At 35.6% G+C, this 14,536-nt stretch overlaps 1 protein-coding gene across 1 annotated transcript in view; it reads right to left on the bottom strand.

Moving 5' to 3' along the window:
- The window catches only part of LOC6620492 (adenylate cyclase type 9), a 58,116-nt gene extending 45,871 nt beyond the window's left edge, over positions 1 to 12,245 (bottom strand). Inside the window, exon 1 of the mRNA XM_032726155.1 lies at positions 11,820 to 12,245. Coding sequence (XP_032582046.1) covers positions 11,820 to 11,828 — 9 coding nt within the window. The 5' untranslated portion in view covers positions 11,829 to 12,245. The remainder of the gene's footprint in view (positions 1 to 11,819) is intronic.
- Positions 12,246 to 14,536: the final 2,291 nt, after the last annotated feature.

The following is a 14,536-nucleotide window of genomic DNA, read 5'->3' on the forward strand; positions in this document are numbered from 1 at the left end:
AAAATGCACAAATTTGGCCAAAAATTAATTTTACAGAATCCGTTTAAAAGTGAGAGGGGTAGTTAGTATTGGTTATAAGGAGTATAAAATGGTACTTCTTTTTGCTGTGTGACCATTTTTAGACAAGTTATAGCCAAAACAGCCAACTTGAAAATTGGGTTTTTTGCCGAAAAAAGTTTTCCAGATTTTTTGTGAAAAAAATTATCGGTATTTTGATCAAAACATTGAAAATAATGACCCAAATAAGGAATGTCATACCTCGCTGAGTTCGTTGTTTAAATCCCAATCGATCTGCATTCAAGTTTCGAAATTCTATGATTTTTGAATTTTTCCCAAATTTTTATGATGGTACCCCTTACAAAAAATGCACAAATTTGGCCAAAAATTAATTTTACAGAATCCGTTCAAAAGTGAGAGGGGTAGTTAGTATTGGTTATAAGGAGTATAAAATGGTACTTCTTTTTGCTGTGTGACCATTTTTAGACAAGTTATAGCCAAAACAGCCAACTTGAAAATTCGGTTTTTTGCCGAAAAAAGTTTTCCAGATTTTTTGTGAAAAAAATTATCGGTATTTTGATCAAAACATTGAAAATAATGACCCAAATAAGGAATGTCATACCTCGCTGAGTTCGTTGTTTAAATCCCAATCGACCTGCATTCAAGTTTGGAAATTCTAGGATTTTTGAATTTTTCGCAAATTTTTATGATGGTACCCCTTACAAAAATGCACAAATTTGGCCAAAAATTAATTTTACAGAATCCGTTTAAAAGTGAGAGGGGTAGTTAGTATTGGTTATAAGGAGTATAAAATGGTACTTCTTTTTGCTGTGTGACCATTTTTAGACAAGTTATAGCCAAAACAGCCAACTTGAAAATTGGGTTTTTTGCCGAAAAAAGTTTTCCAGATTTTTTGTAAAAAAAAATTATCGGTATTTTGATCAAAACATTGAAAATAATGACCCAAATAAGGAATGTCATACCTCGCTGAGTTCGTTGTTTAAATCCCAATCGATCTGCATTCATGTTTGGAAATTCTAGGATATTTTAATTTTTCGCAAATTTTTATGATGGTACCCCTTACAAAAAATGCACAAATTTGGCCAAAAATTAATTTTACAGAATCCGTTTAAAAGTGAGAGGGGTAGTTAGTATTGGTTATAAGGAGTATAAAATGATACTTTTTTTTGCTGTGTGACCATTTTTAGACAAGTTATAGCCAAAACAGCCAACTTGAAAATTGGGTTTTTTGCCGAAAAAAGTTTTCCAGATTTTTTGTGAAAAAAATTATCGGTATTTTGATCAAAACATTGAAAATAATGACCCAAATAAGGAATGTCATACCTCGCTGAGTTCGTTGTTTAAATCCCAATCGATCTGCATTCAAGTTTCGAAATTCTATGATTTTTGAATTTTTCCCAAATTTTTATGATGGTACCCCTTACAAAAAATGTACAAATTTGGCCAAAAATTAATTTTACAGAATCCGTTTAAAAGTGAGAGGGGTAGTTAGTATTGGTTATAAGGAGTATAAAATGGTACTTCTTTTTGCTGTGTGACCATTTTTAGACAAGTTATAGCCAAAACAGCCAACTTGAAAATTGGGTTTTTTGCCGAAAAAAGTTTTCCAGATTTTTTGTGAAAAAAATTATCGGTATTTTGATCAAAACATTGAAAATAATGACCCAAATAAGGAATGTCATACCTCGCTGAGTTCGTTGTTTAAATCCCAATCGATCTGCATTCAAGTTTGGAAATTCTATGATTTTTGAATTTTTCGCAAATTTTGATGACACAAATGCACAAATTTGGCCAAAAATTAATTTTACAGAATCCGTTTAAAAGTGAGAGGGGTAGTTAGTATTGGTTATAAGGAGTATAAAATGGTACTTCTTTTTGCTGTGTGACCATTTTTAGACAAGTTATAGCCAAACAGCCAACTTGAAAATTGGGTTTTTTACCGAAAAAAGTTTTCCAGATTTTTTGTGAAAAAAATTATCGGTATTTTGATCAAAACATTGAAAATAATGACCCAAATAAGGAATGTCATACCTCGCTGAGTTCGTTGTTTAAATCCCAATCGATCTGCATTCATGTTTGGAAATTCTAGCATATTTTAATTTTTCGCAAATTTTTATGATGGTACCCCTTACAAAAAATGCACAAATTTGGCCAAAAATTAATTTTACAGAATCCGTTTAAAAGTGAGAGGGGTAGTTAGTATTGGTTATAAGGAGTATAAAATGGTACTTCTTTTTGCTGTGTGATCATTTTTAGTCAAGTTATAGCCAAACAGCCAACTTGAAAATTGGGTTTTTTGCCGAAAAAAGTTTTCCAGATTTTTTGTGAAAAAATTATCGGTATTTTGATCAAAACATTGAAAATAATGACCCAAATAAGGAATGTCATACCTCGCTGAGTTCGTTGTTTAAATCCCAATCGATCTGCATTCAAGTTTCGAAATTCTATGATTTTTGAATTTTTCCCAAATTTTTATGATGGTACCCCTTACAAAAAATGCACAAATTTGGCCAAAAATTAATTTTACAGAATCCGTTTAAAAGTGAGAGGGGTAGTTAGTATTGGTTATAAGGAGTATAAAATGATACTTTTTTTTGCTGTGTGACCATTTTTAGACAAGTTATAGCCAAAACAGCCAACTTGAAAATTGGGTTTTTTGCCGAAAAAAGTTTTCCAGATTTTTTGTGAAAAAAATTATCGGTATTTTGATCAAAACATTGAAAATAATGACCCAAATAAGGAATGTCATACCTCGCTGAGTTCGTTGTTTAAATCCCAATCGATCTGCATTCAAGTTTGGAAATTCTATGATTTTTGAATTTTTCGCAAATTTTTATGATGGTACCCTTACAAAAATGCACAAATTTGGCCAAAAATTAATTTTACAGAATCCGTTTAAAAGTGAGAGGGGTAGTTAGTATTGGTTATAAGGAGTATAAATGGTACTTCTTTTTGCTGTGTGACCATTTTTAGACAAGTTATAGCCAAAACAGCCAACTTGAAAATTGGGTTTTTTGCCGAAAAAAGTTTTCCAGATTTTTTGTGAAAAAAATTATCGGTATTTTGATGAAAACATTGAAAATAATGACCCAAATAAGGAATGTCATACCTCGCTGAGTTCGTTGTTTAAATCCAATCGATCTGCATTCATGTTTGGAATTCTAGCATATTTTAATTTTTCGCAAATTTTTATGATGGTACCCCTTACAAAAAATGCACAAATTTGGCCAAAAATTAATTTTACAGAATCCGTTTAAAAGTGAGAGGGGTAGTTAGTATTGGTTATAAGGAGTATAAAATGGTACTTCTTTTTGCTGTGTGATCATTTTTAGACAAGTTATAGCCAAACAGCCAACTTGAAAATTGGGTTTTTTGCCGAAAAAAGTTTTCCAGATTTTTTGTGAAAAAAATTATCGGTATTTTGATCAAAACATTGAAAATAATGACCCAAATAAGGAATGTATACCTCGCTGAGTTCGTTGTTTAAATCCCAATCGATCTGCATTCAAGTTTGAAATTCTAGATTTTTGAATTTTTCCAAATTTTTATGATGGTACTTAAAAAAATGCACAAATTTGGCCAAAAATTAATTTTAAGAATCCGTTAAAAGTGAGAGGGGTAGTTAGTATTGGTTATAAGGAGTATAAAATGGTACTTCTTTTTGCTGTGTGACCATTTTTAGACAAGTTATAGCCAAAACAGCCAACTTGAAAATTCGGTTTTTTGCCGAAAAAAGTTTTCCAGATTTTTTGTGAAAAAAATTATCGGTATTTTGATAAAACATTGAAAATAATGACCCAAATAAGGAATGTCATACCTCGCTGAGTTCGTTGTTTAAATCCCAATCGACCTGCATTCAAGTTTGGAAATTCTAGGATTTTTGAATTTTTCGCAAATTTTTATGATGGTACCCTTACAAAAAATGCACAAATTTGGCCAAAAATTAATTTTACAGAATCCGTTTAAAAGTGAGAGGGGTAGTTAGTATTGGTTATAAGGAGTATAAAATGGTACTTCTTTTTGCTGTGTGACCATTTTTAGACAAGTTATAGCCAAAACAGCCAACTTGAAAATTGGGTTTTTTGCCGAAAAAAGTTTCCAGATTTTTTGTAAAAAAAATTATCGGTATTTTGATCAAAACATTGAAAATAATGACCCAAATAAGGAATGTCATACCTCGCTGAGTTCGTTGTTTAAATCCCAATCGATCTGCATTCATGTTTGGAAATTCTAGGATATTTTAATTTTTCGCAAATTTTTATGATGGTACCCCTTACAAAAAATGCACAAATTTGGCCAAAAATTAATTTTACAGAATCCGTTTAAAAGTGAGAGGGGTAGTTAGTATTGGTTATAAGGAGTATAAAATGATACTTTTTTTTGCTGTGTGACCATTTTTAGACAAGTTATAGCCAAACAGCCAACTTGAAAATTGGTTTTTTGCCGAAAAAAGTTTCCAGATTTTTTGTGAAAAAAATTATCGTATTTTGATCAAAACATTGAAAATAATGACCCAAATAAGGAATGTCATACCTCGCTGAGTTCGTTGTTTAAATCCCAATCGATCTGCATTCAAGTTTCGAAATTCTATGATTTTTGAATTTTTCCCAAATTTTTATGATGGTACCCTTACAAAAATGTACAAATTTGGCCAAAAATTAATTTTACAGAATCCGTTAAAAGTGAGAGGGGTAGTTAGTATTGGTTATAAGGAGTATAAAATGGTACTTCTTTTTGCTGTGTGACCATTTTTAGACAAGTTATAGCCAAACAGCCAACTGAAAATTGGGTTTTTTGCCGAAAAAAGTTTTCCAGATTTTTGTGAAAAAATTATCGGTATTTTGATCAAAACATTGAAAATAATGACCCAAATAAGGAATGTCATACCTCGCTGAGTTCGTTGTTTAAATCCCAATCGATCTGCATTCAGTTTGGAATTCTATGATTTTTGATTTTTCGCAATTTTGATGACACAAATGCACAAATTTGGAAAAATTAATTTTTCTTTTTATTTTTTTTTTATTTTCTTTTTTTGCTTGTGACATTTTTAGACAAGTTATACAACAGCAACTGATTGGTTACCGAAAGTTTTCCAGATTTTTTGTGAAAAAAATTATCGTATTTGATCAAACATGAAAATAATGACCAAATAAGAATGTCATACCTCGCTGAGTTCGTTGTTTAATCCAATCGATCTGCATTCATGTTTGGAAATTCTAGCATATTTTAATTTTTCGCAAATTTTTATGATGGTACCCTTACAAAAAATGCACAAATTTGGCCAAAAATTAATTTTACAGAATCCGTTTAAAAGTGAGAGGGGTAGTTAGTATTGGTTATAAGGAGTATAAAATGGTACTTCTTTTTGCTGTGTGATCATTTTTAGTCAGTTATAGCAACAGCCTTGAAATTGGTTTTTTGCCGAAAAAGTTTTCCAGATTTTTTGTGAAAAAATTATCGGTATTTTGATCAAAACATTGAAAATAATGACCCAAATAAGGAATGTCATACCTCGCTGAGTTCGTTGTTTAAATCCCAATCGATCTGCATTCAGTTTCGAATTCTATGATTTTTGAATTTTTCCCAAATTTTTATGATGGTACCCTTACAAAAAATGCACAAATTTGGCCAAAAATTAATTTTACAGAATCCGTTTAAAAGTGAGAGGGGTAGTTAGTATTGTTATAAGGAGTATAAAATGATACTTTTTTTTGCTGTGTGACCATTTTTAGACAAGTTATAGCCAAAACAGCCAACTTGAAAATTGGGTTTTTTGCCGAAAAAAGTTTTCCAGATTTTTTGTGAAAAAAATTATCGGTATTTTGATCAAAACATTGAAAATAATGACCAAATAAGGAATGTCATACCTCGCTGAGTTCGTTGTTTAAATCCCAATCGATCTGCATTCAAGTTTGGAAATTCTATGATTTTTGAATTTTTCGCAAATTTTTATGATGGTACCCCTTACAAAAAATGCACAAATTTGGCCAAAAATTAATTTTACAGAATCCGTTTAAAAGTGAGAGGGGTAGTTAGTATTGGTTATAAGGAGTATAAAATGGTACTTCTTTTTGCTGTGTGACCATTTTTAGACAAGTTATAGCCAAAACAGCCAACTTGAAATTTTTTTTGCCGAAAAAAGTTTTCCAGATTTTTGTGAAAAAAATTATCGGTATTTTGATGAAAACATTGAAAATAATGACCCAAATAAGGAATGTCATACCTCGCTGAGTTCGTTGTTTAAATCCCAATCGATCTGCATTCATGTTTGGAAATTCTAGCATATTTTAATTTTTCGCAAATTTTTATGATGGTACCCTTACAAAAAATGCACAAATTTGGCCAAAATTAATTTTACAGAATCCGTTTAAAAGTGAGAGGGTAGTTAGTATTGGTTATAAGGAGTATAAAATGGTACTTCTTTTTGCTGTGTGATCATTTTTAGTCAAGTTATAGCCAAACAGCCAACTTGAAAATTGGGTTTTTTGCCGAAAAAAGTTTTCCAGATTTTTTGTGAAAAAATTATCGGTATTTTGATCAAAACATTGAAAATAATGACCCAAATAAGGAATGTTATACCTCGCTGAGTTCGTTGTTTAAATCCCAATCGATCTGCATTCAAGTTTGGAAATTCTAGGATTTTTGAATTTTTCGCAAATTTTTATGATGGTACAAAAAATGCACAAATTTGGCCAAAAATTAATTTTAGAGAATCCGTTTAAAAGTGAGAGGGGTAGTTAGTATTGGTTATAAGGAGTATAAAATGGTACTTATTTTTGCTGTGTGACCATTTTTAGACAAGTTATAGCCAAAACAGCCAACTTGAAAATTGGGTTTTTTGCCGAAAAAAGTTTTCCAGATTTTTTGTGAAAAAAATTATCGGTATTTTGATGAAAACATTGAAAATAATGACCCAAATAAGGAATGTCATACCTCGCTGAGTTCGTTGTTTAAATCCCAATCGACCTGCATTCAAGTTTGGAAATTCTAGGATTTTTGAATTTTTCGCAAATTTTTATGATGGTACCCCTTACAAAAAATGCACAAATTTGGCCAAAAATTAATTTTACAGAATCCGTTTAAAAGTGAGAGGGGTAGTTAGTATTGGTTATAAGGAGTATAAAATGGTACTTCTTTTTGCTGTGTGACCATTTTTAGACAAGTTATAGCCAAAACAGCCAACTTGAAAATTGGGTTTTTTGCCGAAAAAAGTTGTCCAGATTTTTTGTGAAAAAAATTATCGGTATTTTGATCAAAACATTGAAAATAATGACCCAAATAAGGAATGTCATACCTCGCTGAGTTCGTTGTTTAAATCCCAATCGATCTGCATTCAAGTTTGGAAATTCTAGGATTTTTGAATTTTTCGCAAATTTTTATGATGGTACCCCTTACAAAAAATGCACAAATTTGGCCAAAAATTAATTTTACAGAATCCGTTTAAAAGTGAGAGGGGTAGTTAGTATTGGTTATAAGGAGTATAAAATGGTACTTTTTTTTTGCTGTGTGACCATTTTTAGACAAGTTATAGCCAAAACAGCCAACTTGAAAATTGGGTTTTTTGCCGAAAAAAGTTTTCCAGATTTTTTGTGAAAAAAATTATCGGTATTTTGATCAAAACATTGAAAATAATGACCCAAATAAGGAATGTCATACCTCGCTGAGTTCGTTGTTTAAATCCCAATCGATCTGCATTCAAGTTTGAAAATTCTAGGATTTTTGAATTTTTCGCAAATTTTTATGATGGTACCCCTTACAAAAAATGCACAAATTTGGCCAAAAATTAATTTTACAGAATCCGTTTAAAAGTGAGAGGGGTAGTTAGTATTGGTTATAAGGAGTATAAAATGGTACTTCTTTTTGCTGTGTGACCATTTTTAGACAAGTTATAGCCAAAACAGCCAACTTGAAAATTGGGTTTTTTGCCGAAAAAAGTTTTCCAGATTTTTTGTGAAAAAAATTATCGGTATTTTGATCAAAACATTGAAAATAATGACCCAAATAAGGAATGTCATACCTCGCTGAGTTCGTTGTTAAAATCCCAATCGATCTGCATTCAAGTTTGGAAATTCTAGGATTTTTGAATTTTTCGCAAATTTTGATGAAAATTTGGACACAAATTATTTCCACAAAATCCGTTAGAAAAGGGAGTCGATTTGCATTCAAGAGGGAAAACCTAATTAAGTACTTGCAAGAAATCATGTTATAACCCACATTGTGCCATTCATTTATTCGATTTGTCTTGTTTTTCCCAAGTTAACTGCTAACAGCCTGGCTGTTCATGTGAAATGTGACAAAACTGGTCGAGATACGTGTCCGTTTTGCTGTGTAGCATGTTGTTCTGTTTCTGGGTCTTTCGTTCGCCTAGTTTGTGATTACATTATTTTTTATGGCACACTTGCAGGCGCAGATCCTGTGCAACTGCATGCACGTATGTATATCCTTGGGTGCTGCACCCGAGTTCATTTGTACACGTCTCACGTGGGGAAGCTCCATTCGTTTGCCAGTTGCCCAGTTGTCCAGTTTTCCCGTTTTCCTGCTCTTCGTTCACCCATCGCAGTTAGTTTTTCCCCATTTTCCACACAGTTGTGCGGCCTTTTTTCCTACCTGACCCACACAGCTCCTTGTTGGCCACTTTTGTTTGCTTGCCGTAACTTTAGTGCTGTGTCAATTTCAGGCCACGACATTGCGACACTTTCTTCGCCTTCTGGTTTCGTGCGGGGAAACCCCTCTACTTGCTCCACTTTCCCCATTGTTATTGACTATTTATTTTTAATTTAGTTTATTGCGGATCAGGGCTGGCTGTTTGTCTTTCAGGGGCAACACGCAAAACAAAAAAAAAGCGGAGACAACACACAGATGCGGATACAGATACAGATACATAAAAATATACGGATACATAGCCAGAGAAGTGGAGAAAATCGCGCTAATGATTCGAGGCACCTGGCGCCTCCCCGCCTTCATTAAAAACGCATCAATAAAGGGAAATCAATGCCAACAATGGACAACAACTGATTCGAGCTGCCAAAGACAAGCAGCGATGATGATGAGGACGATGGGAATAACCAGTGTGGGCATAGAAATGGGCATGAGGATGTGGTTAAGGATGTGGATAATTCAATGGCAATGTCATGGGCGAGGACAAGTTGATGGCGGGGCGGCCTAATTGCCAGACGCCATAATCATCACCCACCATCATCATCATCATTACCATCATGACCATCAGTGGATTCCATTCGAGTCGAGGCAAATGACCAAGGCACTCATTAAGTCCTCGATTGAATCGTTTCGCGTTTCGAGTGCTCCTAATCCGCAACTGGTGCACTCGGCAATTAAAGTTAAGCATTCACCCGGCTAAGTATCTCAATTTCAGGCTCTTCTCGGGATTAACTCACTTCTGATGGAGCACCAATTGTCCAACTGGAAATGATTTTCAAGTCCCATCTCCCTTTCTATTCAAGGGTCGTAGCTCTGAGCTGTCTAAAACCGCTTTCTATTTATTTCCTATTTATTAAATTCATTTACTTTGAACTTGTTTCTGAACTATTTATATTCCATTTATGAAAGTACGCTTGCTGCAATGATATCAATGTTTATTTAGTTTGCTAAAGTGCGGTTTTCTAACCCAACAATAAAGTTGATTTGACAAATAGAAGTCGTCTCAAATGTCAAAGCAAAGCGGTTTCACAAATTCATTTCGTAGTAAACTATTTATTTTTCTACCTCAGTCTCCTCTTTTAGTTTATTTGACCAAAAGTGCGTTTTAAAGTTTTCTTCTTCAAAAGCGAAACTAGTGAATCTTTCAAAATGTCATTTAGTTCAGCCTACGATTACCCTAATTTAGTTCGTTACATTTTGCATGTCATCCCATCCTAGGCAGATCAATCATACGCCGCGTAAGCCAGCGCAGAATAACATCGAAATTCGCATTTGCAAATTTGTTGCTCCCGCAGCTAACTTTTCCCTTCAACGAGCGGGTTGAAAATGCAAATATTCTCCCTAATAACATGCCAACAAGCAATCTGACCGAAAAGCCATGCACAGCGAGAAAAGGCCATGTTATTAATAAAATTATTGCGCATAATAATAATAATAATAATAATAAAAAAGAGCAATTGGTAATTTCCGTTTATGTCGAACGTGAGCGTTTTTACAATTTTAGATGGAAAACGATTTTTATCGGCGAAAATGTAGTGGCTATTAAACTACATTTTCATTGCTATTTTCTCGCAGTGCACGAGCATTGGAGCGCTGGAAGTGGCGTTCCTTGGCTTCTGTGCAACGCGGACTTGGACGAACATGTGGATGTATAGATGTGCCTGTGGACGTGGATGTGGACATGGTCGACCCATTTAGGAGTGCTCGCTATGGAGACGCCGTCGTGGTTGTCGCGCTCCGTTTGCTGCATAAATCATGCGCCAAAAACACAAAGTCCTGCCAGGACGCGAAATGGTTCGATGGAGTGGGAAGTTGGGTGGCTAGCTGGCTGACTGGGTGGCTCAAATGAATTTGTAAACAGGTGCAAATTAGGTCAATATTTATGTCTGCGTGTGCGAGTCCGTCGTATGGGTCCGTCGTCCGCTTGTTTATGGCGACAGCTGCTCGACTCAGTTATTGCCGCCTGTTGCTCACGATGCTCCCACCCTATAGGTATGCTCCATATAGCCGTATAGCCGCCACATGGAGTCGCACACATACATAAACATGAGGCGATGGCGACGTTGGCGACAAAAGACGATGACGATGGCGATGGCGATGGCGATGGCTATGACGATGACGACGTCAGTGACCCAAAATTCAAATGCCTATGCGGGAAATGCCAGCAGGAAGTGGCAGTGGAGATGGGGCAGCGAAAGCAATGTAAGACCCAAGGAACGCAGCTCCAGAATAATCTTAGAGCCACCATATAATCTTAAGGTCAAGAGCCGATGGCGTTCAAGATGCGCCAAGAATTTGAATTGAAAAAGGTTAACGAATGAATTCAAGATACATATATTTTGCTAAGCAATCAAAACACAGAAAATAATTTGCTGCTAAATAAGTTATAACTAAAATATATAAAATAATTTATATTTTTGGCGAAACATGGATTCAAAATGAGCAATATATATTCTTTTTTGCACCTACAAAGTTATTATTAAGTTCTTTAAACCATTTGCTTGCCATCCAAGTCACGTTTAAGTTGGCCTTGTTATTGTTCATAAAAGTTTATAATTCCTTATCTATCTTGTAGAAAATGGCCCATCGATTTTTATCTAGCATTTATTGCACTTCATTCCCCACTTTTATATAAGTTTATAGTTGAAGACTTTGTATGTGAAAGCGACATCTTCTTGTTCTTCTTGTTATGAGCACAAACACACTAACATTAATACACACACACACGCAAATAGGTTCTTGTGTCTCTGTACATGTGTGTGTGTGTGGTTTTTTGCTTTTAATGTGTTTGATGCTCTTAAGTCTTTTGATAAAATAAACTGAAAATCGATTTTAATTCAATAAAAATGGAAATTCTGACCCCCGTCTCTTTAAAAAGGCTGCCTCAAAGAAACACTCTCTGTCTGGCTCCTTTAATCATCCTTGAGGACACACTGCAATAACTATATAACAATTTCGCTAATAGAATAACCAACATACCACAAGATATATATCTAAACTAAAAATAAACTTGATACTACACATTCAAAATGTAAATCTTAGTATATTAGATAAGTGTTTAGTGTATATCAAAGGTTCTTATATGGTTTTTTATCTTGACAGCACTCAATTTCTCTCTGTGTAACTGTGTGACTTTGGCTTACCTCAGACATTTTCTTGATGTTTTTGTTTCGTTCGAGTTCAACGGAATTCTTCAACTTTCCTTGATGTTCCCGATGTTGAACGTTGTTGTTCCTGCAGTCGTCGCTGTTGTTGTTGTTGTGTCTGATGGTGGTGGTGGCTGTGTTTTGTATTCCTATAGCTGCTGCTGCTGGTGTGGGTGGTTTGGGGTGGTGGTGGTGGTGGTAGTGGTGGTGGTGGTGGTGTAGTTGGTGCTGTGTGGCTGTGGCACTAGCCTTAGCCCTAGCCTTGGCCGTGGGCCAGTGTGGCGCCCGTGGCTGCTGTTGTTGTTGGCTGCCGTTCTTGCAACATCCACCGATCGCCTCGCGCCCACATGGCGTATGAGTGTTTTTCGTGGCCGCAGCCCAGTAGTGACTGGAATCGAGTTCGCTGTGCCGCCGGTCGCTGCAGTTTCAGTTGCATCATGAATGCCTGCAACAAGTGCCCGGACATAATAACAGCTGGCGGCGAGTGGAGCGCTGCCGCCTCATGGCTGCCACATGCCTGAAAACACAAATGCACAGGTAGGAACAATTAGTACGTACTATAATTAATAAAGTATAAAGTAAATAAAGTAAAAAGTAAAGTAAAGCTTAAATCAATATTCTTTATTGAATATTTTGATTGAATATTAAAAGTTATTTTGTAAAATTAACTTAAAATGAATGAATAGTTTAAGCAGAGGTTTGTAAAGGCTTGAAACTGAATACTTAACAATAAGAACAATAACATTGGTAATTCAAGCACATAAAACAAATAAACAATCTGCCACTGTCGTTGTTTAAACTACTCATTTTTTTATGTGTAAGAAGAGTGCGAGCGGGAGTTAATCAATCAATGATCGGGCGATCAATCAGTCAAACAATCAGTCAGCACACACTGCGATACCTGTTCTGATCGCGGGGCGAAGGGGGTTCGAGAGGGGTTAAGGGGAATGTGGAGAGGGGTTCAGGGGAATGGGGCAGGGGGGACAGTGGACGACCTTAGTGACGAGTTCAAGAATCTTTCGGTGATAAATTTCAAGTTTTATTTTTCGCTGGCTTTGTGTTCATCGATTATCGTTGGCGACTGTTTGTCTGGCTTTTAGAGAGCGGTTGGTGTAAATACACATATATGTACGTGTATGTATATAATGCGTACGAGTATATGTACATATGTGCATATGGGATATATATGTATTGAGAAAATCGTGCAAGGCCCAACTTTGTCGCGACTTAACTTTGATTCAATTTGTCGCCGCTTTTAATTAGCATCTAGTCGCTTTTCCACGTCTCTGAGTCGCTATCTCTATCTCAATTCCAATCCCCATCCCAATCCCAATCCCCATCATCGTGGCCAAGTGCTTATCCAATGCATCAAGTTGTTTGTCAGTTTCTATCATCGCTCAGCTAAACTTATTTTCCAAGCTATTTAACAAACTTTGGCTCGTCGAAAAACTTCAGAGTTCGCTGGGTGGGAAGAAACTACTATCCCCGGAGTGGAGCATCTGATGTATGAACCATAAAAGTTGAGCAGATTTCCAGTGACATGGTTTCGATAAAACTCTATCAAGTTGGTACTTTCGGAAAGTGTGATAAGTGCTTTATATACATTCTGAAGAATGATATCTAAATTGTTGCTTTAATATTCATTTGAAACTTGTCGCGAAACTTGCTGCAAACGACATATTTTAAACAGTTGGCTGCTCATTGAAATTGAATACTTATTTCAAGGATTTAATAAGTCGCGAGCAATGCGACTTATTTGCCCATTTTAATTTCCGCCAAATGTGAAATAATTCGGCAACAAATTGTAGCCGCTTTTCCCGCCTGGAAAATATTTAAAATTGTGATAATCAATTGCCGCTCTCGCATTTATTTCGTAATCCTACACAATTCATGGCCATAATCATGTGTTGGCCCATGTAAGCGCACTCATGGCGCAAAGTTGCGTAAAGTCCGCTTATCCTTGTACCCCCGTAATGGCCCGGGATGCCCGGAATACCCGGAACTCCCCGGAATTCGCCGTAACTCCCCACAAACCCCCTTAGCAAGCCTGTGGACAACGGGAAGCCCTCGTCCGACAAACGGAGATGGTAATCGGGGCACACATAATGCATAATAATGGCCCCAATGATAATGATGATGTGCTCATGAATCCCGCTTGTTTGGTGGCTTCCGCTCCAGAGGGAAAAAAAAAAAAACATAGAGAAACATGCGGGTGGGGGCATTGCGTGGGTGGCCACGGGGGTGCGAAGGTCGCCGCGGGGGCAATAATCATGTAATGATACTGCGGACAAATTCCACTAAGCTGGTTGACTCCATGGCGCGTGTTGCAGGCAAAAGCCGAACTTTAAGTCAATTGAAGTGTTGGGTAATTCTCATATACATACATATAACTAGATACCATCTCGTTTTAATTGCTTGTTTCTTTATTCGCCAAGCAATTAAAAAGCCTAAAGCCTGCACAAATTAATGGAATCATTTTTACTATTTGTTTACCATTAGTTTAAACAACGTAAAAAGAAATCGCAGAACATAAAACATACATAGCGAATCATTTTCGACTTCAATTGGTTCTCAGGTGAAATTTTGGGTGCTATAATATAATGCTACAAGTCGATTGTGCGGAGTGATAATAGCATTTGAGGAATGCCAGAGGAATACCAGGAATTGTAATTCGAATATTACAATGCCTTAACCCCAACATTAACATTTTTTTT

This window comes from Drosophila sechellia, chromosome X, assembly GCF_004382195.2.
Source record: "Drosophila sechellia strain sech25 chromosome X, ASM438219v1, whole genome shotgun sequence".
NCBI lineage: Eukaryota > Metazoa > Arthropoda > Insecta > Diptera > Drosophilidae > Drosophila > Drosophila sechellia.